The sequence below is a fragment of the Emydura macquarii genome, unplaced genomic scaffold, assembly GCF_026122565.2.
Source record: "Emydura macquarii macquarii isolate MOO-44397 ecotype Brisbane River unplaced genomic scaffold, CSIRO-AGI_Emac_v2 contig_1876, whole genome shotgun sequence".
NCBI classification, from domain to species: domain Eukaryota; kingdom Metazoa; phylum Chordata; order Testudines; family Chelidae; genus Emydura; species Emydura macquarii.
Window position 1 is genome coordinate 20,637,028 of NW_027132013.1, and position 19,542 is coordinate 20,656,569.

At 42.8% G+C, this 19,542-nt stretch overlaps 1 protein-coding gene across 7 annotated transcripts in view; it reads right to left on the reverse strand.

Moving 5' to 3' along the window:
• NUMB (NUMB endocytic adaptor protein) overlaps positions 1-19,542 on the reverse strand; it is a 139,765-nt gene that overhangs the window by 26,806 nt on the left and 93,417 nt on the right. For 6 of the 7 annotated variants that reach the window (XM_067557865.1, XM_067557871.1, XM_067557867.1 and 3 more), the window contains exon 3: positions 2,059-2,133. The exons of the other annotated variant lie outside the window; for it this stretch is intronic. In XM_067557865.1, coding sequence (XP_067413966.1) covers positions 2,059-2,133 — 75 coding nt within the window. The remainder of the gene's footprint in view (positions 1-2,058; positions 2,134-19,542) is intronic. 7 annotated transcript variants of the gene reach the window in all.

Sequence of the window (19,542 nt, forward strand, 5' to 3'; positions counted from 1 at the left end):
AAATGAAGGTAAGGTTGTGACACCTGGCAAACAAAGCCAGGAAACTCAAAACTGAGAAGGGAGCATCAATCTTAACTGTGCATTTCCTGACTTTTTTTTTCTGCTTCATTCTCAGTCTATAATTCATTTCACCTGTAATTATTTAATGTAATCACATTTTACTAACAAAACATATGTCAATTCTTTAAACTTGGAGATTTTCTTACATAACATTTATATCAGATAGGCTCTAAAGAAAGTTTTGTTTATTTTAAAGCAAAAACTCCTATTTGGACAGGATATACTGAATATTGGTAGGAGAACTAATAAATTTATCACACTGTGGTATATCTAATGAGAGGGGCTGGATGCTGCTGCCAAGTTGAGTAAAATCTATTGTATTAAACTAAGTAACAACTTTTAAAAGATGTAGCAAAAGCTAAACAGATTCACCAGAAGCTATGTCATTTTTACAGAGATGGTTAATCATTAATTTTGCTCTCAGCAAAGCACTTGTTAAACATGATAAATTATTTTTCTTTAAACACCCCAGGAAAAAGTTAATGGAAAAGACAACATGCAAAACAGTTTTTAAACAGCACTAAGAGTTAATAATTTAGAGATAATTTAATTGTTTTTAAAACAAACATTAGTTATGTTTCTTTTACCTGCTAAAACAAGAACATATATTAAAACAAATGTATCATTTTTTAAAAAGGATAGGTTAGAAACTGGTAGTACACACTGAAGCAACTTAAACCCAAAACAGATATGACACAAGACAAGAGAATACAGTCTTGTCTTTGTACTGTCTCCTTGCACAGGAGTCAAATACAACAGAGATCTGTAATTTAACTCCTGTCCTGTATAAAGTGAATGATTTTGCAAGTTACACTATATATTTCCTTAATTGACAGTAAAGTGGTTTAAAAGAAAATACATGTAGTGTCTGGATATCACGACACTAACATGTGCAATTTAAATCCAACTGGCAATACAGCCAAACAATAGAAAAGCTTAAGCCTCACTGGTCACATCAAGTAGAACTAAATATTAATAAGATGACAAATGGATGTTAAAGGCCCCTTAACTACAAACAAAATTGCTGTGTCATAGCATTAAAATAGAACAAGGGGCTTCAAAAACAATGAAATTCTAATGTTTGCAAAGCTGCAGCAACACCTGCTTTAGTAATTTTGCTACACTATTGAACATAAGCTCCATAAACTGCTGTACTGAAGAGCTTACACAGCCAAGGTGCACGGGGGAAATGATAAAAGGGACGGGAGTTCTGTATCCATTGGTGTTAGGATTATTCCTGTGATGAATTGCATTTTGCCTCCTAATCTTCAAGATTTTTGGAGCCCAATTTCTTGAGAACAAACTGAACTTTGTTACTTTTGCAGGATTTTGTGGCAACAACATCACTATAGGGAACAGATGACAATCTCCTAAAGTGAAATGCAGGAATAAAAGCATTTGAACAAGTGCTATTTGCCAGAACAAATGTTTATAGAAGCCAAACTAAGAGCAGCCCACCATACTGACACCACAATCAAGCAATCTTTTAGGACATTTTGAGCAGATCCAAGCTTGGCATGCATGTAGCAATGCTACTAGTCTATGTTGCATAGGAAAGAGGAGCCCAAAACAAGTAGTCGAGCTGTGTGTAATAAAGAGTGGATTAAGTCACCTGTTTCGGGGATACAATAATACTGGTAAGTGGCAGACTCTGGAGGGAGAGATCATTCTTCGTATCTAACTTATACCAGTAAAATAAAATCTCTTATGGACACCAATTCAATATGGGTCATTGTCATCTCTATCTAATCCTTTGAAAATACCTACTAACTATTACAAGTAGGAAGAATAGATTTAACTCTCTCCCCTCCTGCCCCCAGATTCACATATGCCTCTGTAATCATATGTAGTGGTTCTCGTAAATGATCCAACATTTTTTTCTTATATAAACTGAAAAGTGCACAACCTGAAACTGGAATGGTATTGCAGAATCAGCAACATCTTGGTATAACAATCACAGCACATGAGCCAACATTTTGATGAAACAGATATACATACAGCTTTCAATCTCTTCACAGCATCTTCACAGACATGCATTCCTCTGGATTCATCCACTTCCACGTGACCCAAGTACTGCAAGGAAAGAGAAAAAAGTTGGACTTCATGGCAGCCCCTTTAAATACTTACATGCCAGTCACCTCCAACCCACACCAATGTAGATGAGATGCTGGATACTGACAATATTAGGTGAGTTGAGACTCATTTGTATTCTTACTGTATGGGGCACAGGAATTAATCAGCTGCGTAAGTGGATTTCTGTGTTACTCAGGTCTACACTGGATCACACTTTTAAGGTGACCCAGCACAAAGCAAGCAAACATTTACTAAGCTAAACCATCTCAGAAAGACACTTACACTATGGTAAAGATCCCTACCCCTGATGCTTTTCCTACCTGTGCGTAGAGTACTTTTTACAACCTAGAACTACCTTTGCAATTCAACTAAAATATTCAGAGAAAGCCCCCAATATAAGAGGAGGATTAAGTTTACTTCAATAACCAAAGCTAAAAGGTTTGAATAAGTGACATCTGAACTGAATGTAAAACCAGGATTCAAGTAAAAAGCAGATTAACCAGCAAAGAATGTGGGAATGCTGTGTGATACTGTTAACATAGGTTACCATAGCTTTCACTTGAGATATCCATTCCATTTAATATTTATTGCAAGGTATCTAACATTTTCAGTAGTAGAATTTTTGCATAATAAAAAAATAGATGTCAGCCATTGAACTATATAATCAGAAATTAAAAAGTTTACCATTTTACAGGGCATTAAGAAATGAAAGACGTAATACATTCAACTTAAAGGACAACTTATATTTAAAAGTTAAATACTTAAATTTGTTAAACAGGTCATCAGATTTATTTTAATCTAGTGCTACAAACTCCACAAGATATCTTCTTCCCAAAATACCATGCTGCAGACATAGTGGAACTGTTAAATATTTAACATTAGAGTGATCCAAACAGTGTTGTCAAATCATGACATTTGGTGTTTTCAAAGCCCAAGCTCCTGAAGGTATCTGATTAGGCAGGAATCAAAGCTTTCGTTTAAAAAGTTACTAGTCCTTATAGTTGAGGAGAATGTGTGAAAATTAATGGATGAAAATGTGACCCAGGAGATTCAAAAACCAGAAGACAGAATTTTTAAAGTCTAATTTTTATGTCAATCCCATGCCCAATTCAAGATTTATCATCACTGAGGCTTGGTCTACACTAGCAACTTATGTCAATATAACTATGTTGCTCATGGGTGTGGAAAATCCAGACCCCTGAGCGACGCAGTTATACCAATCTAATCCCCGGTGTAGATGACACTACATTAAAAGAAGAGCTTCTCCAGTCAACATAGCTACCACCTCTCAGGAAGGTGGATTACCTATGCCAACGGAGAAGCCCTCCTGTCAGCATAGATAGCATCTACACTGAAGCAGTACAGCGGTGCAGTTGCAGCCTTTTAAACGTAGACAAGCCTTTAGAGTTGACAATACTATAATTATGCTCCTCACTTGGCCTCTGTGGACATTTATCCAAGGTCTTCCTTTCTCCCTAGGGACTAAGTGTATTGCACTCATAAAACTCCTTAGCTAGAACAGGAAGCTTAATTACTTAAACATGATTATATTTCTTTTAAAATGTATTCAAATAGCAAATACAATAAATGTTTAGCTGTTATAAATGCATGCTTCCAGACACAGTTTTGTATTGCAGCTATATACAAACAGTCTCCAACTCAATCATGACTTGTATGACAATAATAAAAATGTCTGAGCCCTTCTATACTTTGCTCTCATATTTTCTACCTCTGGTGGAGCTGCATCAATGGAGAATTATGGTCTGAATTTTGTAATTTGACTAACCAAACTGTGTTAGAATAGGTTAAGGTGTAATCAATCTTTATAAGCAAACTTAGAAACTGTTTCAGTTCTACTTAGAAGGCAGCATAGCCAGGACCAAAGTACGTCAACCTGGTATCAGTTGAGTTAGTAAAACCACATCACATTTCCACAGATTCTGACCAATATATTATTTCCATGGAAACTGTCCATGCTGCATTCATGAATACAGGATGGCTCAAAGAATCTTGGAACTATTTGCACATCTCATTTACATTAGTGTGGGCAAAGTGTTTCTATCTACATAGATCCAACCCATTCAGTCCCTGTACTTGGCAACTTGCCCCTTTTTCAGAAAGAAGAGGAGCTACGTAGGCTAAACACTGACTCCTGGCCCACTCCAAAACAGACAACGATTTTCCAAAATGTTGCCAAACCTCCCCTTAAGAAGTCACATGTTCTGATTTTCACCAGGATTTTGTTTCAGACAGCTCTGTCACTGCTGCTATGAACATGAGTTTCAGCAGCAATTTTCAATAGCACTTTTGCATCAATGAATGGGACATTATTACACATCAACTGCATCTGCCCTCTCCAGAAGAGCACAATCCCGGTTTCTTTCATCACCCAGCCAACCCTGAATGATTTAAAAAAAAAGATAAACATATATTATATATATATATATATATATATATATATATATATATATATATATATATATATATATATATATATATATGAATGAAATAAATCACAGCTATGCCTTCCCTGAATGTACCGGGGAGGGGACAGAATGTACTTTGTCTACACTTGCACTTTGAGAGCCTTGGATGACACAATCTATTATTTTCATCACATCATTTTGACAGAAACCAAAAGTTAGCAGCTATTGACTTCAATGATGACCGTTACAAGGGAAATTAAAAAAAAAAATTTTGCAGTCTTTGCTGTTCTCTACAGAATCCAAGATTTTTAAAAGAATGTCTCTTTTCTGCTGCAAACAACTTTCAACAACTTAGTCAATGTGTTACTATCCTGTTAACTCAGCCTTGAAGAATACAGTTTCCAACCGAACAGTAGCAGCAGGGTGTCTCCATTCAATTAGTCCTCAAAAACCTTATTTCCAACTCTTAAAATGTGGCATTCACCTCCAGCTCAGAAGAGTTATACATTAAAAAACTCCCATATTTAACCAAAGCTACAAACTACTTTACATAATCACCTGATTTATGTTATCGTACAATCATAAGATTTCAACTTTGTTCACAGAAACTTGGAAGGTACCTTTACATTTCCCAGCATCTAACAGAACTGAAGATTTGGGGGAAGAATCTTGTCCAGATCTGAAAAATGAAGTTTACCTTCCGGTCTGATCTTATATTTGAAATGTTACAACAGAAATGGCTAGATACACCTGCTAATGAAGCAATAATTATGGTTCTGTAGACCTGTATTTCACATTCCGATGAAATATACAACTGCTAATTAGGTTAAGACATGGTCTGTTCCCTAAAATTTATGAAGTAAGTTAATTTATTGAGTTCAGCATCGTTGGGTGAAAGGCAACAGAATTCACTGACGTTCTGTTGGCACTGCAGCAATATATTGTGTTAGAACCAACTAAATTCAGGGGGTCATACAATGGTCTGCAAAATTGGAAAGAGTCTTTCATTGTCCCCAAAAATGACCATTCTGTGAAAGCAGGGAGAAACATTAAATTTAGATTGTGAAGTACTTTGTCAGCGACTTGTTCTTAGTTATACAGTGCAATAGGCTTGCATAGTATTTTACAGATATACATTTGACTGAAATTAAAAGCCTTCAGGAACTCAAAAACAGTATTGGTGGCAAAAGCTAATGTGCTTTTGTACAAATCAGGTACACGTCTCCTTCATATCAAAGTCTGCAGAGGGTGAAAGACTTTTTGAAAGCCAGTAGAGAAGAAACTAACTCATTGGAAAAAGGTGGTCACTGTTACAAGAACCATGGAATCTATAACCTCTCTGCAAAAAGCTGGATTTTTTTAGTAGTATGTGAAAGTAAGAACACAGTATTGAACACATTTTCAATTGGCTTTCAGGGCAACCAAAACCAGGAATGAATGATACCACACTATCAGAAATTTGCAGCCTTAAGATGCTCAATAGGAGATTTCACCTTTACACCAGGATTTCACCAGCAACGCCTTTATAGGAAACTGAAAACCCTGTAGACAGAGCCCAGTGCAAACAGTATGTTGTGTACAATATAGGTTCCTAATATGATACTACTGAGGGTTGTCCTAATAACCAGTCATTAAAATAATTTTATTTTAACCAGTGTATCTGAACATTTTCAGAAACAAGTCTTTATGGGATGGATGATGTAGCAAGTTATTACACTGACGCCTCCTCTCTAGAGGACAAGATTTAAACCTTGGCCTGTATCACAGATGAAGAGGAGTTCAGAGGCATCAGCTTAAGTCAAGTTTCTCCCCAAGATTTTAGATAATACTGGTGCAAATCAAACTGGGTCAGTCAATGCCCTCAGTATGAAAAATATGCAGCTTAAACTCTTTATAGTTGGGGGAGACTTTCAAGAACGGAACATGTGGAGTAGGATATGAAGTAGTCAAACTGCTACCCCTATGATATTTTGGGGACACCATGCTATTGCCCCATCGACCACATCATTCCACCATTTTTTGAAGTCTCCACTTGGTCAGAGGCCTGGGCACAGGTGCTGGAACTAGGAGTGCAGGGGGGTGCTGCCACATCCCCTGGCTTGAAGTAGTTTACAGTTTGGTTCAATGGCTCTCAGCACCTCCACTATAAAAACTGTTCCAGCACCCCTGGGTCTGGGAATGGAATAGCAAGCGGGTTGCAGGTCAGAACCATGATGGTTGCAAAGCCCAAGCATTTGCAATGTAGCAGGCTCAAGCCAATGCTATAGGTCCCCATCTTTTTCCATAAATAATCCATTTATGCAGTTCTGAATAATGGTGACATCACAGCAGAATTTTGGAAGTCTTCACGATCCATCCACTCAGCATCTGACATTCCAGTGATCTGTCAAACACTATCCATCCCTCCTGGCTAATTGTCCTCTACCACCATAACCCTCAACCTTGAGAAAGTTATGGAAGGAATGATTATTTTCATTTCTATGCCTAATGTGATCAAAATACATACAACATCAACTGCTTTTTCCCAATAATATTTCCTAACATTTTAATATCATTTAATAATATTTCCTAACAATTGTCTTTTTTCCCCATCCAGGATATATGCAAGTCTTTGCCAGCACCACTTTTCAAAACCTTCAGTTTTCTTTTTGTCAGCATTCGCTTTCCATGATTCACATCCATAAATCACTATTGAAAAAAATTAGGCTTTTCACCAGTCACAGCTTTGTACATTTCGAGATGCCACGGTTTTTGTACACTTTAAGGAAGGCTGTAGCTGAGCGAGCAAGCCCTAGTCTTTTTCCAAATTATTTGGAACAATCTCCTTGGTTGGATATGTATGATCTCGGATAATTAAATTCATTACTGCCTCTACAGCTTAATTATCAGATTAACAGCTAATTGTGATGTCTGCTTGCAGCCTGTTTTTGTTAGTTGTGTCAATGTACATGCATTTTGTTTTTATTGCATTCAGGAATAGTCCATATTCCTCACTAACTGTTTTTATACAGACTCCAATATTTGTTGCATTGGTTATTTTAGGAAAGAGCGTCATGTCATCAGGTTAACAGAGGTCAGTTAAGACATGTCCATCAATGGACATCCCAGATCCTTCCACTCTGTCAAAGCTCTCCAAGGCTTGTCTCATAATAAATTCTTGGGACAAAATACACCCTTGTGTCTCATACTGCCCAGTGGAAAACCACTCACAGCTATTTGCATGGTCATCTCTTGGTGGCAGTGACTTCCAATGAATTCAATGAGAGGCTTTAGAATCCTCATGTCTGCCAGCATCCTCCAGAGATGGTTGTGTCAAACAGTATAAAATACTTTTATGTAGTCAATGAAGCACATGATGAAAGAGTGATTGTACGCTACATTTTCAGTGATGACAGATATTCACTATTTGATCATGTGTGCCGTGGACCTCTCTGAAGCCATCTTATTGCGGGGGTAGTTCTGCTTCTAGCCTTCATTTCATGAGATCCTGGATTATCTAGAGTAGACATTTGCTCACATGTGATATCAGGGAGATGGTACGATAGTTACTACATTTACATCTCCCTTCTTTGGTAAGGGCTTAAAAATTTCCTTTGTCCAATCATCTGGCTAATTTCTAGTCATCCCTACCTCACAAATTTTCCACATAAAATCAGTATGGTGTTCTCCAATCACTTAACAATTCTGCAAGCACATTATCTGGTACATTCCTAGGCTTTCCATAACAGCACACACTTCCTCTTCCAAGACTGACGGCTCCAGCGTCATACTCTTCTGTTATCGTATATGATGAGTGGCTCTGGTGAAGTATATAGATTGGCACAGTAATCTCATCACCTGTGTTTAATATCACCGTCAATGAAAACTTATGATCTTTTGTTTGACCACAGAAAAAAAAACTTTAAGAAGTCTAACCCCCTGTTAACATAGCCTTTGTATTATTATTATTATTATTACTCTTTATATTTCTCAAGTTCCATACATTTTGCCCTTATAGTCGCTTGTCTCGTTTAGTCTGCATCTGGTCAGTACCTTATGGTCTCTCATATATTCTTCCATTTCCAAGCCATTCTCTTGCACTCTTCATCGCTTTCCCACCAGCTCAAAACACTTCAGTTAATTGTAGTGCGGTCCGACACTGGCTTTTTGGAATGTGTGATTTGACACTTTCAAGCATAATGGTTTTAATTTAATTCCAAATGCTCTTTCACTGGTATCGATGCCTCCAACCCATTCTTGGACAGAAGTTACATATTTTTGGTTGATTCTGGACAAATTCAAATGCCATGGATCTATTTTATGCAGCTGACGAAGTGGGTTGCAGCCCACTAACGCTAATGCCCACAGAAATTTGTTAGTCTGTATACAGCAAAAACAACGAGATTCCTGTAGCACCTTAAAGACTAACATGGCTACCCCTCTGGAACTTTTCACCATGGATCTATTGAATGTCTTATCTTTTTAAGTTTTAATTTTATGTTTGGGGTTAACAGCTGATGGTCTAACCCACAGTCCGCATTTGGGAAAGTGTCCAATGGATAGACTATTTTCAGCACTGCTGTATATCACAGTTTATTTGGTTCTTTGTCATACTGTCATGTGACTTTCACATGTATAAACATTTAGGATGTTGAAGACTAATGACCAGATGATTAAAGCAGCAGAATTCAAATAAATGTCTTCCTCTTATTTTGTGAGCCTAGACCATTGTCTCCCATTATTTCTCTATGAGAACTTAAAACTCCAACTTTTGCATTTAAACCCCTAATTATAAGGGTGATGCCTTTACTTGGTGTTTGAGTGAGTGTCTCCAAGTCGTTCATAGAACTCAAATCACATCGGCTGCTATTGTAGAAATATAAACTGTCTGATCGATGTATTGACTGGCTTTGCTTGAAGCCAAATGATGGTTCTATTGCTAACTGGATTATAGCCAAGAACACATTCTGATGTCTCCTTAGATGAGATAAACGCAACCCAATTCTCTCCTTTTCTTGGATCCTGAAGAGTAAACTGCATATCCATCCATTATCACGTAATGACCCCTACCCTTCCAAAGCAGTCCTGAGATTCCACATTTCTATCTTACATCTTTCCAATTTTTTGACAATGGAAAGTTTCCCTCCCCTACCTAATACTCATGTTCCTACTCTGATGATTCATTTACAAAGGTTCAGCTCATTCTTTTCCTGAGTGCAAACATCAAGCACTGGCTTTCCCAAAGGATGTGATACAGCACCATCATAACAACCAGTATCCTTAATGGCTGGAGCCTGCTCTCCAATTTATTTTGTTGCACCTTCTGGCCTGGGTTGGTGGGTATGGGGGTGTGTCTCTCACCATCCAGTGCCAAAAGACTTTTACTTGCCTTGTAACTGTTGTTCTTTGAGATGTGTTGCTCATGTCCATTCCATTGTAGGTGTGTGCGCGCCCCCATGTATGGTTACCAGAACTTTTTCCCCCTAGGAGTATCTGTAGAGCAGGCTTCAGCACCCCCTGGACTCCCACGCACATGCTGTGGTATATTAAGCACCACCGGTCCTACGGCCCTTCAGTTCCTTCTTGCCATCAACTCTGACAGCGGGGACGGGGGGCAGGTCATGGAATGGACACGAGCAACACATCTCGAACAACAGTTACAAGGCAAGTAACCATCTTTTCTTCTTCAAATGCTTGCTCATGTCGATTCCATTGTAGGTGACTCACAAGCAGAACCTTGGAGGCAGGTTCAGAGTTCACAGCTGAGCTAATTGCAGCACTGCCCTGCTGAAGCTGGCATCATCCCTTGCCTACTGAACAGTGGCATAGTGTGCACCAAATGACCATGTAGCCGTTTTGCATATGTCCTGAATAGGCACTTGCGCCAAGAATGCCACAGAAGAGGCCTGCGCTCTAGTTGAGTGAACTATGACACTTCCCAGAAGGGGAACCTTTGCCTGCTCGTAGTAGAACCTAATGCAGGAGGTTATCCAAGAGGAGATCCACTTCAGAGACAGGTAAAGCCCTTCATCCTGTCAGTCACTGCCACGAAGAGCTGTGTGGACTTAAACGGTTTCGTCCTCTCAATGTAAAAAGTCAGGGCTCTTCGCACGTCCAGAATGTACCACCTCTGTTCTTCCTCTGAGGCATGCAGTTTCAGGAAGAACATAAGCAGGAAGATGTCCTGATTGGCAGGGAATTCTGACACCACCTTCGGGACAAAGGCCAGGTGAGGCCTCAGCTTGACCTTGTCCTTATAAGAGACTGTGTAAGGCAGTGCCAAGGTAAGTGCCCTAATCTCCAATACCCTCCTAGCCAAGGTGATGGCCACTAGGAAGACTACCTTCCACGAGAGCTGCAATAGGGAGCAGGTAGCCAAAGGCTTGAATGATGCCCCTGTGAGCCTGGAGAGGACTAAATTCAAGTCTCAGGGGGGTAACAGGTTCCTAGCCTGGGGGTAAAGTCTCTCTATACCCTTCAAGAACCTAACTGCAAGGGCATAACAGAAAACTGACCTTCCTTGAGCCAGATGCATCTTTAACAAGGCAGTGCATAGGCCCTGGAGTTTAAGGTGCAATAGATAATCCAACACCATCTGGACTGATGCCTGGTGGGACATGACCACCTGGGCTGCAGCCCAGCAAGTGAATCTCTTCCACTTGGCTAAACATGACCTGCTCCTCTAGACTCAGCCACTCAGCCTCCACACTGTCAGGTGCAGGGACTTCAGGTCTGGGTGCAGAAGGCACCCCCAGTCCTGGAAAAGCAGGTTGTGCCAAGCAGGCAGCTCCAGGAGGGAGGGGGGAGGCGGTTACGGGGATGTGCAACTGACAGCTCCAGGAGCGTTGTGAACCAGTGCTACTTGGGTCACGCGGGTGCTATACGAATGACATTCACCTTGTCTCATTTGATTTTTTAACAGAACCCTGTGAATCAACGGGATGGGAGGGAAAGCATACAGAAGCCTGCCTGACCATGAGAGCAGGAAGGGGTCTGACAGCACTCCATTGTCTAGCCCTCAAATGAAGCAAAACTGACGGCATTTCCTGATGATCCTGGAAACAAAGATCCACTTGGGGAAACCCCCACCTCTGGAAAGTCATATCGGCTACTGATGGAGAGAGAGACCACTAGTGGCAAGGTACGAATGTTCTGCTGAGGCAGTCTTCTGTGGGGTTCCTGATACCAGGGAGGTGTGAAGCCACCTGGTAGATATCGTGCCCTATCACTAGGTTCCAAAGGCTCACTGTCTCCTGACAAAGGTCCAGGGAGCAGGCCCCACCCTCCCTGTTGATAATATACATTGCAGCGGTGTTGTCTGTCAGAACTTGGACCACCTTGCCTCTTCGGAAAGAAAGGAATACTTCGCATGACAGGCAGATCACCTTGAGTTCCCTGATATTTATATGCAGCCCCTGGTCCTTCCCTGACCAGGTCCCCTGCATGCTGTGACCCAACCTGATGTGTGCCCCCCATCCCAAGTCCGATGCGTCTGATACGAGAGTCACCGAGGGGGCTAGGTCAGCAAAGGGAACCCCTTCCAACACTGACCGGGGGTCTTACCACCATCCCAGGGAGGGTAGGAGTTGTGCTGGCACCGTGACCACTTAGTCTAAGTGGTGCCTGCTCAGGACGTACGCTAAGGCCAGTCACAGCTGGAGTGGCCTGAGTCTAAGATGTGCATGACACAGCATGTAGGTACACGCCGCCATATGCCCCAGGAACTGCAGGCAAGTCTAAGCCATTGAAAGGGGTGAGGCTCGCAGGCTCCTGATCAGGTTTGACATGGTTTCAAATCAAGCCCCTAGCAGGAACGCCCTGACCTGTGTAGAATGGAGCATGGCTCCAATGAACACTATTCTCTGTGCTGGCATCAGTGTGGATTTTTGTTCGTTCACCAGCAGACCCAGCTGGTGACAAGTTGTCCAAACTAAATCCAAACTGGCATGGACCTTGTGCCTGCGACTTGCCTGTAATGAGCCAGTTGTCCAGATAAGGGTAAATCTGAACCCCTCGGCGCCTGAGATACACAGCCACCACCGCAATGCACTTTGTAAAGACCCTTTGGACAGAGGACAGGCCAAAGGGTAGGGCCATAAACTGGTAATGGAAACCTCCCACCACAAACCGAAGGAAGCGCCTCTGTCCAGGAAATATTGAGATATGAAAATATGCGTCCTGCAGGTCGAGGCGGCATACCAGTCTCCCGGATCCAAGGAGGGGATGATAGAGGCTCAGGAGACCATGTGGAACTTCAATTTTTTGATGTACCTGTTTAACCCCCGCAGGTCCAAGATAAGCCTGAGGCCCCCCTTCACCTTGGGAATAAGGAAGTAGCAGGAATAAAAACCTCTTACTCTCCTGTCTGCCGGAACCTCCTCCACAGTTCCCAGTGCGCGAATGTTCTTCAACTCTTACATAAGGAGTTGCTCATGAGGGGGTCCCTGAAGAGGGACAGGGATGGAGAGGTATGTGGAGGGGGGGGAGAGGGGGAGAAAACTGCAGGGTATAGCACACTGCAATGGTCCCTAGAATGCAACGGTCGGAAGTTATACGGGTCCATGCTGGGAGGAAAGGGGCAAGCAGATTCTGAAATGGCAGAGAAGCAGGATCCTGGTGTGAGACTGGAAGGCCGTCCTCAGGTGCACCATCAAAATGATCGGAGCTGACCACCAGAGCACTGGGAGTGGGTCGCCTGATTGGCTGCAGAGGAAGGCAGATCCGATCTGCGCCGCCTAAAACTTCTGTGTCTTTCCCTTCTCCGATAGGTCCCGAAACACTGGGCCTGGCACCTCGCCTGCTGCTGCTGCAGGCGGGACTTGCAGTGTATAAAGGCCCAACAAGCGCAACATGGCCCTTGAGTCCTTTAACCCATTGAGCTTAGTGTTGGTCTGCTCTGAGAAGAGGGCACTTCCATGGAACGGCAGATCCTGAACGGATTGCTGTACCTCCTAGAAGAGATCAGATTACTGTAACCACAAGCACCAGCACATGGAAATCGGGGAGGCCATCGATCTTGCAGCCGAGTCAGCCACATCAGACGCTGCCTGCAAGACAGCCCTGGCCACTGTCTTGCCCTCCTCCAGGAGGGTGGTAAAGTCCGGTGCCTGCTCCTGGGGCAGGGTCTCGCCAAAGCGTTTCAGGGAATCCCAGAGGTTATAATTATACCTCCCTAACAGCACCTGCTGCTTAGCAATCCGGAATTGCAGATTCACTGTAGAATGAATCTCTCCCCCAAAAAGATCAAGTTTCTTGCTGTCTTTGTTTCTGGGAGTCGTGTCAGGTTGCCCCATCTATCCCTCTCATTGGCAGCTGCCATTACCAGGGAGCTCGGAGAAGGGTGCGTGAACAAGTACTCGAACCCTTTAGTGGGGATGTAGTACTTCTCCTCCCTTTTAGAAGTTATTGGCAAAGAAGGCAGCATTTGCCACAAGGTCTTAACCACCTTGAGAACCCCTTCATGGACTGGTAGGGTGACCCAGGCCAGCACCGCAGCTGCCAGCATATTGAAGAGGTTGTCCGATGTTTCTTGGAGCTCCTCCGCCTCCAAGCCCAAGTTTGAGGCGACCCTCTTGAGGAGCTCCTGGTGGGCACAGAAGTCATTCCAGGGGGACTGATGACCCAGTGGTGACTGCCTCGTCCGGGAAGGAGGAAGACGACTGGCCCTGCACAGAGGGTGGTGGCATTTCCCCCAGCTGCTGTGGAACCGCCAGAGATGTCCCCTCCAGTGGGTCTGACTCCACCATCGAGACCAGGCTGAGACTCTCTGACAGGGGTGCCGGGGCTGCAAACTGTTTCCCCAATGACTAGAGGGAAAGGGCCAGGGAACCCCTAGAGATTCCAAAAGGGCCACTGGGTTAGCCACTTTCCCTAAGGCCATCCTGGCACAGTTGGACAGGGGTCTTGATCTTGGCCCCCCGGTTGATGGGACTGGCTGGGGGGAGGAGCCAAGGACTTGTCCTCCCGTGAGGAGCTGGACTTGCTCCCTGGCGACCAATGCCAACCAGAGCCTGACCCCCGTCCTGTGGAGCGGTGCATAGGGCGAGTGGTATCTGGTCTCCTGCGATCTCCGGTGCTCCAATGACCAATGCCACGGTGATGGGGAGCATGAGCCCGGTGACTGGTGATAATACTGTTTATGGTGCCAAGTCAGAGAAACCCTCCAGTGGGAGGAAGATCAGGAACATTGTAGCACTGCAGGTGAGTGCCCGGTGCCGTGGATCAACGCATTCATTGCTCCTCCCTAGGGGAACATCCTGTTGCCGGTGACTGGGTTCTGCGCTGTGAACGCACGGATGAACTCGACGGCACCGGGGAAAGTGATCGGTGCCGACTTCCTGACGGTGAACGTCTGTTGCCTCGATCTAGAATGGTGCTGCCCCGCTGGGCCCAAGGTAGGTGTTGTCAACCGAGACCGGTGCCAAGTTGACTCCACTGAGGGCCTGCGCCATCAGTTCTCCATCCCTGATGATCTGCCCGGAGATGGTAAGCGCACCCTCGGGGACCGTGCTGGGATGGAGAAGACCTTCTCCCCGATGAGGTGGGACATGAGGAGGTATGCCAGGGCTTTGGAGAGAAGTGCAGTCATCAGAGGGGACGAGGAGGGGGACCCATCAGGGGCTTTCGATACCAGAGCCTTTCCTTTCCCTTGCTCCATCTGGGACATAGGCATCGGGGCAAGGGCAGGGCCATTAAGTCCTTGGCTGCTTGAAACGCCTCCAGCATCGATGGCACCATGATCTGTGGAGGCTGTCTTCCACTCCCCAGAGTCAGAGGAGGCTCCCTTGGAGGATTCAGGGCCCCAGACGGCGAGCTTTGCCCCTGCAGAGTCTGCTCGGCTTGCTGGACCTGCCATGGTCTGGTGCTCAACCCCGCATCCCTGGATTTTTAAGGTGCAGGGGAGCAGCCCCTCTCTGAACATTGCTTCTTCGAAGATGAAGCAGAAGATCAGTGCCATGGAGGTTCCGGTGCCGGAGGGGTGCTCTGCACCAATGCGGTGCTTGGCACCAAGAGCGAGTGAGATGGCTCTGAGGCAGGTCTTAAAGCGGCCTCCATCAGTAAGGCCTTCAGACAAATCTCTCTCTCTTTCTGCGTCCTTGGTCTGAACACCTTACAGATGCAGCACTTGTCCTTCCTATGCGACTCCCCCAGGCACTTTAGACAACAGTCATAGGGACTGCTAAGCGGGAAGAGCTTGCTGCAAGATGTATAGGGCTTGAAGCCTGGGGATCGGGGTATGCCCCGCTGCTGGGTGGAGGTCCGTAAGGGGACTAAACCTTAACTACTAAACTATTAACTATTTACCACAGTACATTAACTATTTCTACTTAACAACTACTTAAGAACACTTGCTAAAACACTAAGAGGCACTTGCTGGAATTGTATTCATTGCTTGCTTCTGCAACTGTCAGTGGTAGAAAGAAGGAACTGAGGGGGAGTAGGGCTGGTGGTGCCTAAAATACGATGGCATGTGTGTGGGACTCCAAGGGGCGTGAAAACTGGCCCTATGGGTACTGCTGAGGGGAAAAAATTCCAGTAACTGTGTAGGGGGGCGCACATGCACCTACAATGGAATTGACATGAGCATGAACTCGAAGAAGAACAAATGGATTGCTTTGCCTTTGTTCTACTATAATAGCTCTGGTGTGAGAAAGTACAATGGATAGTTTCCCAATGCCTTTCCTCTGGTTTGCAGCTGCCATTAGTTAAATCATGATTTAACTCCTCCACTTTTTGATGGCATTTCTGCCATTGAGAGTCCCACTACCCTCCACAGGCGTGCATCTATCCAAAAGGGTTGACACTTTCTTAGATTTGCCAAGTTACTTAACCACTGGCTCAGTACCTGGCACTGGCCAGTGGCAAGGTGTTATCTACTGCCATTATGGTAGCAGGTTACAAAGCCTGACCTGACCTAAAAATACTAAACTAAGATCTTGAAAGAAAATTCACAGCTACCATAGCTGGAGCAAGAGAAAGCTTCTTCGCTATTATCCTTTTCTCCTGGTCATATTTGGCACAATTCTTTCCTGATTAGTATATTCATAATCAGGTGAATTCCATTTATTCTCAATGATTTATGTGGCTAGTAGCATCTTCTCCTTTAATAAATTTTGTAGCTGAACCTCTTAAAAACCTCTGGATACCAAGACATGCTTATGCACAGTTTCCCACAATGCATTTTAGAAATCACACTCCCATAATCCGCGTTACTTCTTCGAGCAGACAAACCCTTAGACACAAGTAATGTATTTCCAGTATTTATTGTATAAACAGATAATTTTTTTTAAATCAGAGGTATTCTAACAGTTACAACCACAAAATCCCTATCCATCCAGCTAAAAGCTAGAGTTTGAAGAGTTATGAGGCCACACCATTTCCTCTGTAACAGAAGCTTTCTGTTTGATCAAAAGATAGCACAGAGAGCCTTTTAAGGACGTAAACTCAGGGGAATTATAATTGTGATAGCTGCGAACTGTTTCCACACACACAGTAGGCCAATAAAAATGAACATCTGACAATAGTATCTACACCAAAGTACAAACTACAAGGCTGTAAATTCACTCAGATTCTGCTGACATCTGGTATAACAAGGAAGAAAGCTGCAGGAGGAAATAAGAACAGATCAGTTCTACTTCGGAAGCCCAACCTCTAGGTTGGTGTAGGGAAGAGAACCAGCCAATCCCACGATAGCATGCAGATCTTTTAATTCTGCATGCTCCAAGCACTTGACTCTTATGCAACATTCCAACACTCCTAATTCAGCACAGGCTAACTTTAAAGTATGCTTTTCATCATATCAAGTGTTGCCAGCTCTCACAATTTTATCATGAGTTTCTATTGGTTTTTTGTTGTTTTCTCAAAACCCCCAGGTCCTGGAATCTTATGATCATAGAAGATTAGGGCTGGAAAGGACCTTAGGAGGTCATCTAGTTCAACCCCCTGCTCAAAGCAGGACCAACCCCAACTAATTCATCCCATCCAGGGGTTTGTCAAGCCACACATTAAAAACCTCTAAGGATGCAGATTCCACCACAACCCATTCCAGGGCTTCACCACTCTCCTAGTGATGAGGTGACAGGATCAGCTTTCATTTAAGAAAGTAAGTTTGTAGCTCTCCTGGTTGCAAAAAAAGGCATGAAAGCATGACCCAAGAATAACCTAAGCGCTTAAAAACCAGAAGGCCAATATAAAAAGAACCTCAATTTAAAAAGTTACTATTTTGAGGGGCCTGAACTCATGATTTTTGATGTTAGTGATGCTTCATGTCAGATTTCATTCTGTGCACTAAAAATTAAAAGCTCGCTATTTGAAACCTCTCAAATAAGCTGTTTTGTAGTTAGGGTATAATCAAAACAAGCGAGTTTTAAAACTATGAACAAATTTTTGTGTGTCCCCCAGATCTTTAAAAGGTTACCTGGACAACACTTTTAAATAAAATCTGAGACTGTTCTGATAGACCAAAGGAGGACACAAAGCTAGGCTCACAGTGAATAATGAGACTCGTCTTAACAGTGGTGACCACTTTTCCATAATTGTATTTATTTATATATATATATTTATTTATATATATATGGCCTTCAAGTTCTCTTCCAGTCTTAACACTGTTTCCTCATATTAATTTTTAAATGGTAATTGCTGTGGCCTTTTTAAAAATTAGTTTTTCCTTGCTGCTGTGCTTATTCTTAGGAGTGGTTTATAAGTCACTGCTGACAGAGTGCGATAAGACAGTAGTTTACTCCTTTAATAGGAAAGTAGTGCCTACATGAATCATAATTAAGTCATTCTGTCACACTTGAACATTAACCTTTGCTTTGTTATTTTAATACAATGCCATTCCCCACATTGTTGCAGTTTAATGCTTCCATGTTCTATGGAATGTCCTATATGTTGCTAGTGCGCAACTTGCTAGTAATATTTCAGATTGATTTTATTTAAAATAGCAATTAACACGAAGGGTCATAATAAACATCAATGCACATCCAGTCATCTATATTTGGTGATCCGTGTATTTGTGCAGAGTAGTCTACACTTCTGATCTAGATGAACAAAGTAACATTGAAGAGTGATTCTTTCTTTAAAAGGCATTGAATAAACTGATTCAACATTGAGTTTGTGAGATTTTTATATTAAGGCATTTTAACCAATAAGATTTCAGGGTGCAAACATGAAAGAGAGGAGAAAACAGGTAGAGGGTTAAATAGTAGTTGAAGAGAACCCAGGAAAATTTGCTACTGATATCAAGCCCACTGGAGCCATATAAACTATTCATACAGCAAGAGCAACTAAAGTGGGAGAGAAGGGGATAATTACATCTGTTTTTCCCCCTTAACTCCATTTTAAGGTAGTTTTGTTTGGAAATAGCCTTAGGGGTTTGTTTGTTTTACATGATATATAAACACTAAACAAGAAACCCGAAGAGAATGCTAGCCTGTGTTATTTCTAGTAATTTGAAGATGAAGAGGTTTATGGTTGATCCTATGTATTTTAACTTTTAATGGCAGAGTCATTGGTACATCAAAGCAACACAAAGCAGTCAGAATGCCAGTTAAGCTGGGTTTACAATTGCTTTGCATCACCAGAGCAGAACAAAGCTGCCAAAGCATAGGAGTGAATCAGGCCTTTAATTTTAAATTGATGTATGGGTTTAGAAGACTATACTGGTGAGACTGGCATTATCTGAAAGGGGGCAGGAGAGCTCCATCCCAGAGTCCCAATATCTCTTTGTTCTATGGACTTTCCCTGTGCTCCTACTTCAGCTTTTCCAGCAGTGATACCTTAGTACCCAGGGGAGCCAATTGGGCCAGCAGTGCCATAGGTAGCCTTCTAGGCATCAATGCCCAAGCTACATGCAGGCACAGAGTCAATGAAAAGCTTGGCCAAGTAATTAGTCAATGAAAACTCTTAACATGTGACCGGAATCTCATATACCACAGTCATTACAACCAAGAGAATCATTGCAGGCAAATTAGGTATAGAGAAAGGGTGACAGTTGGATGAGTTG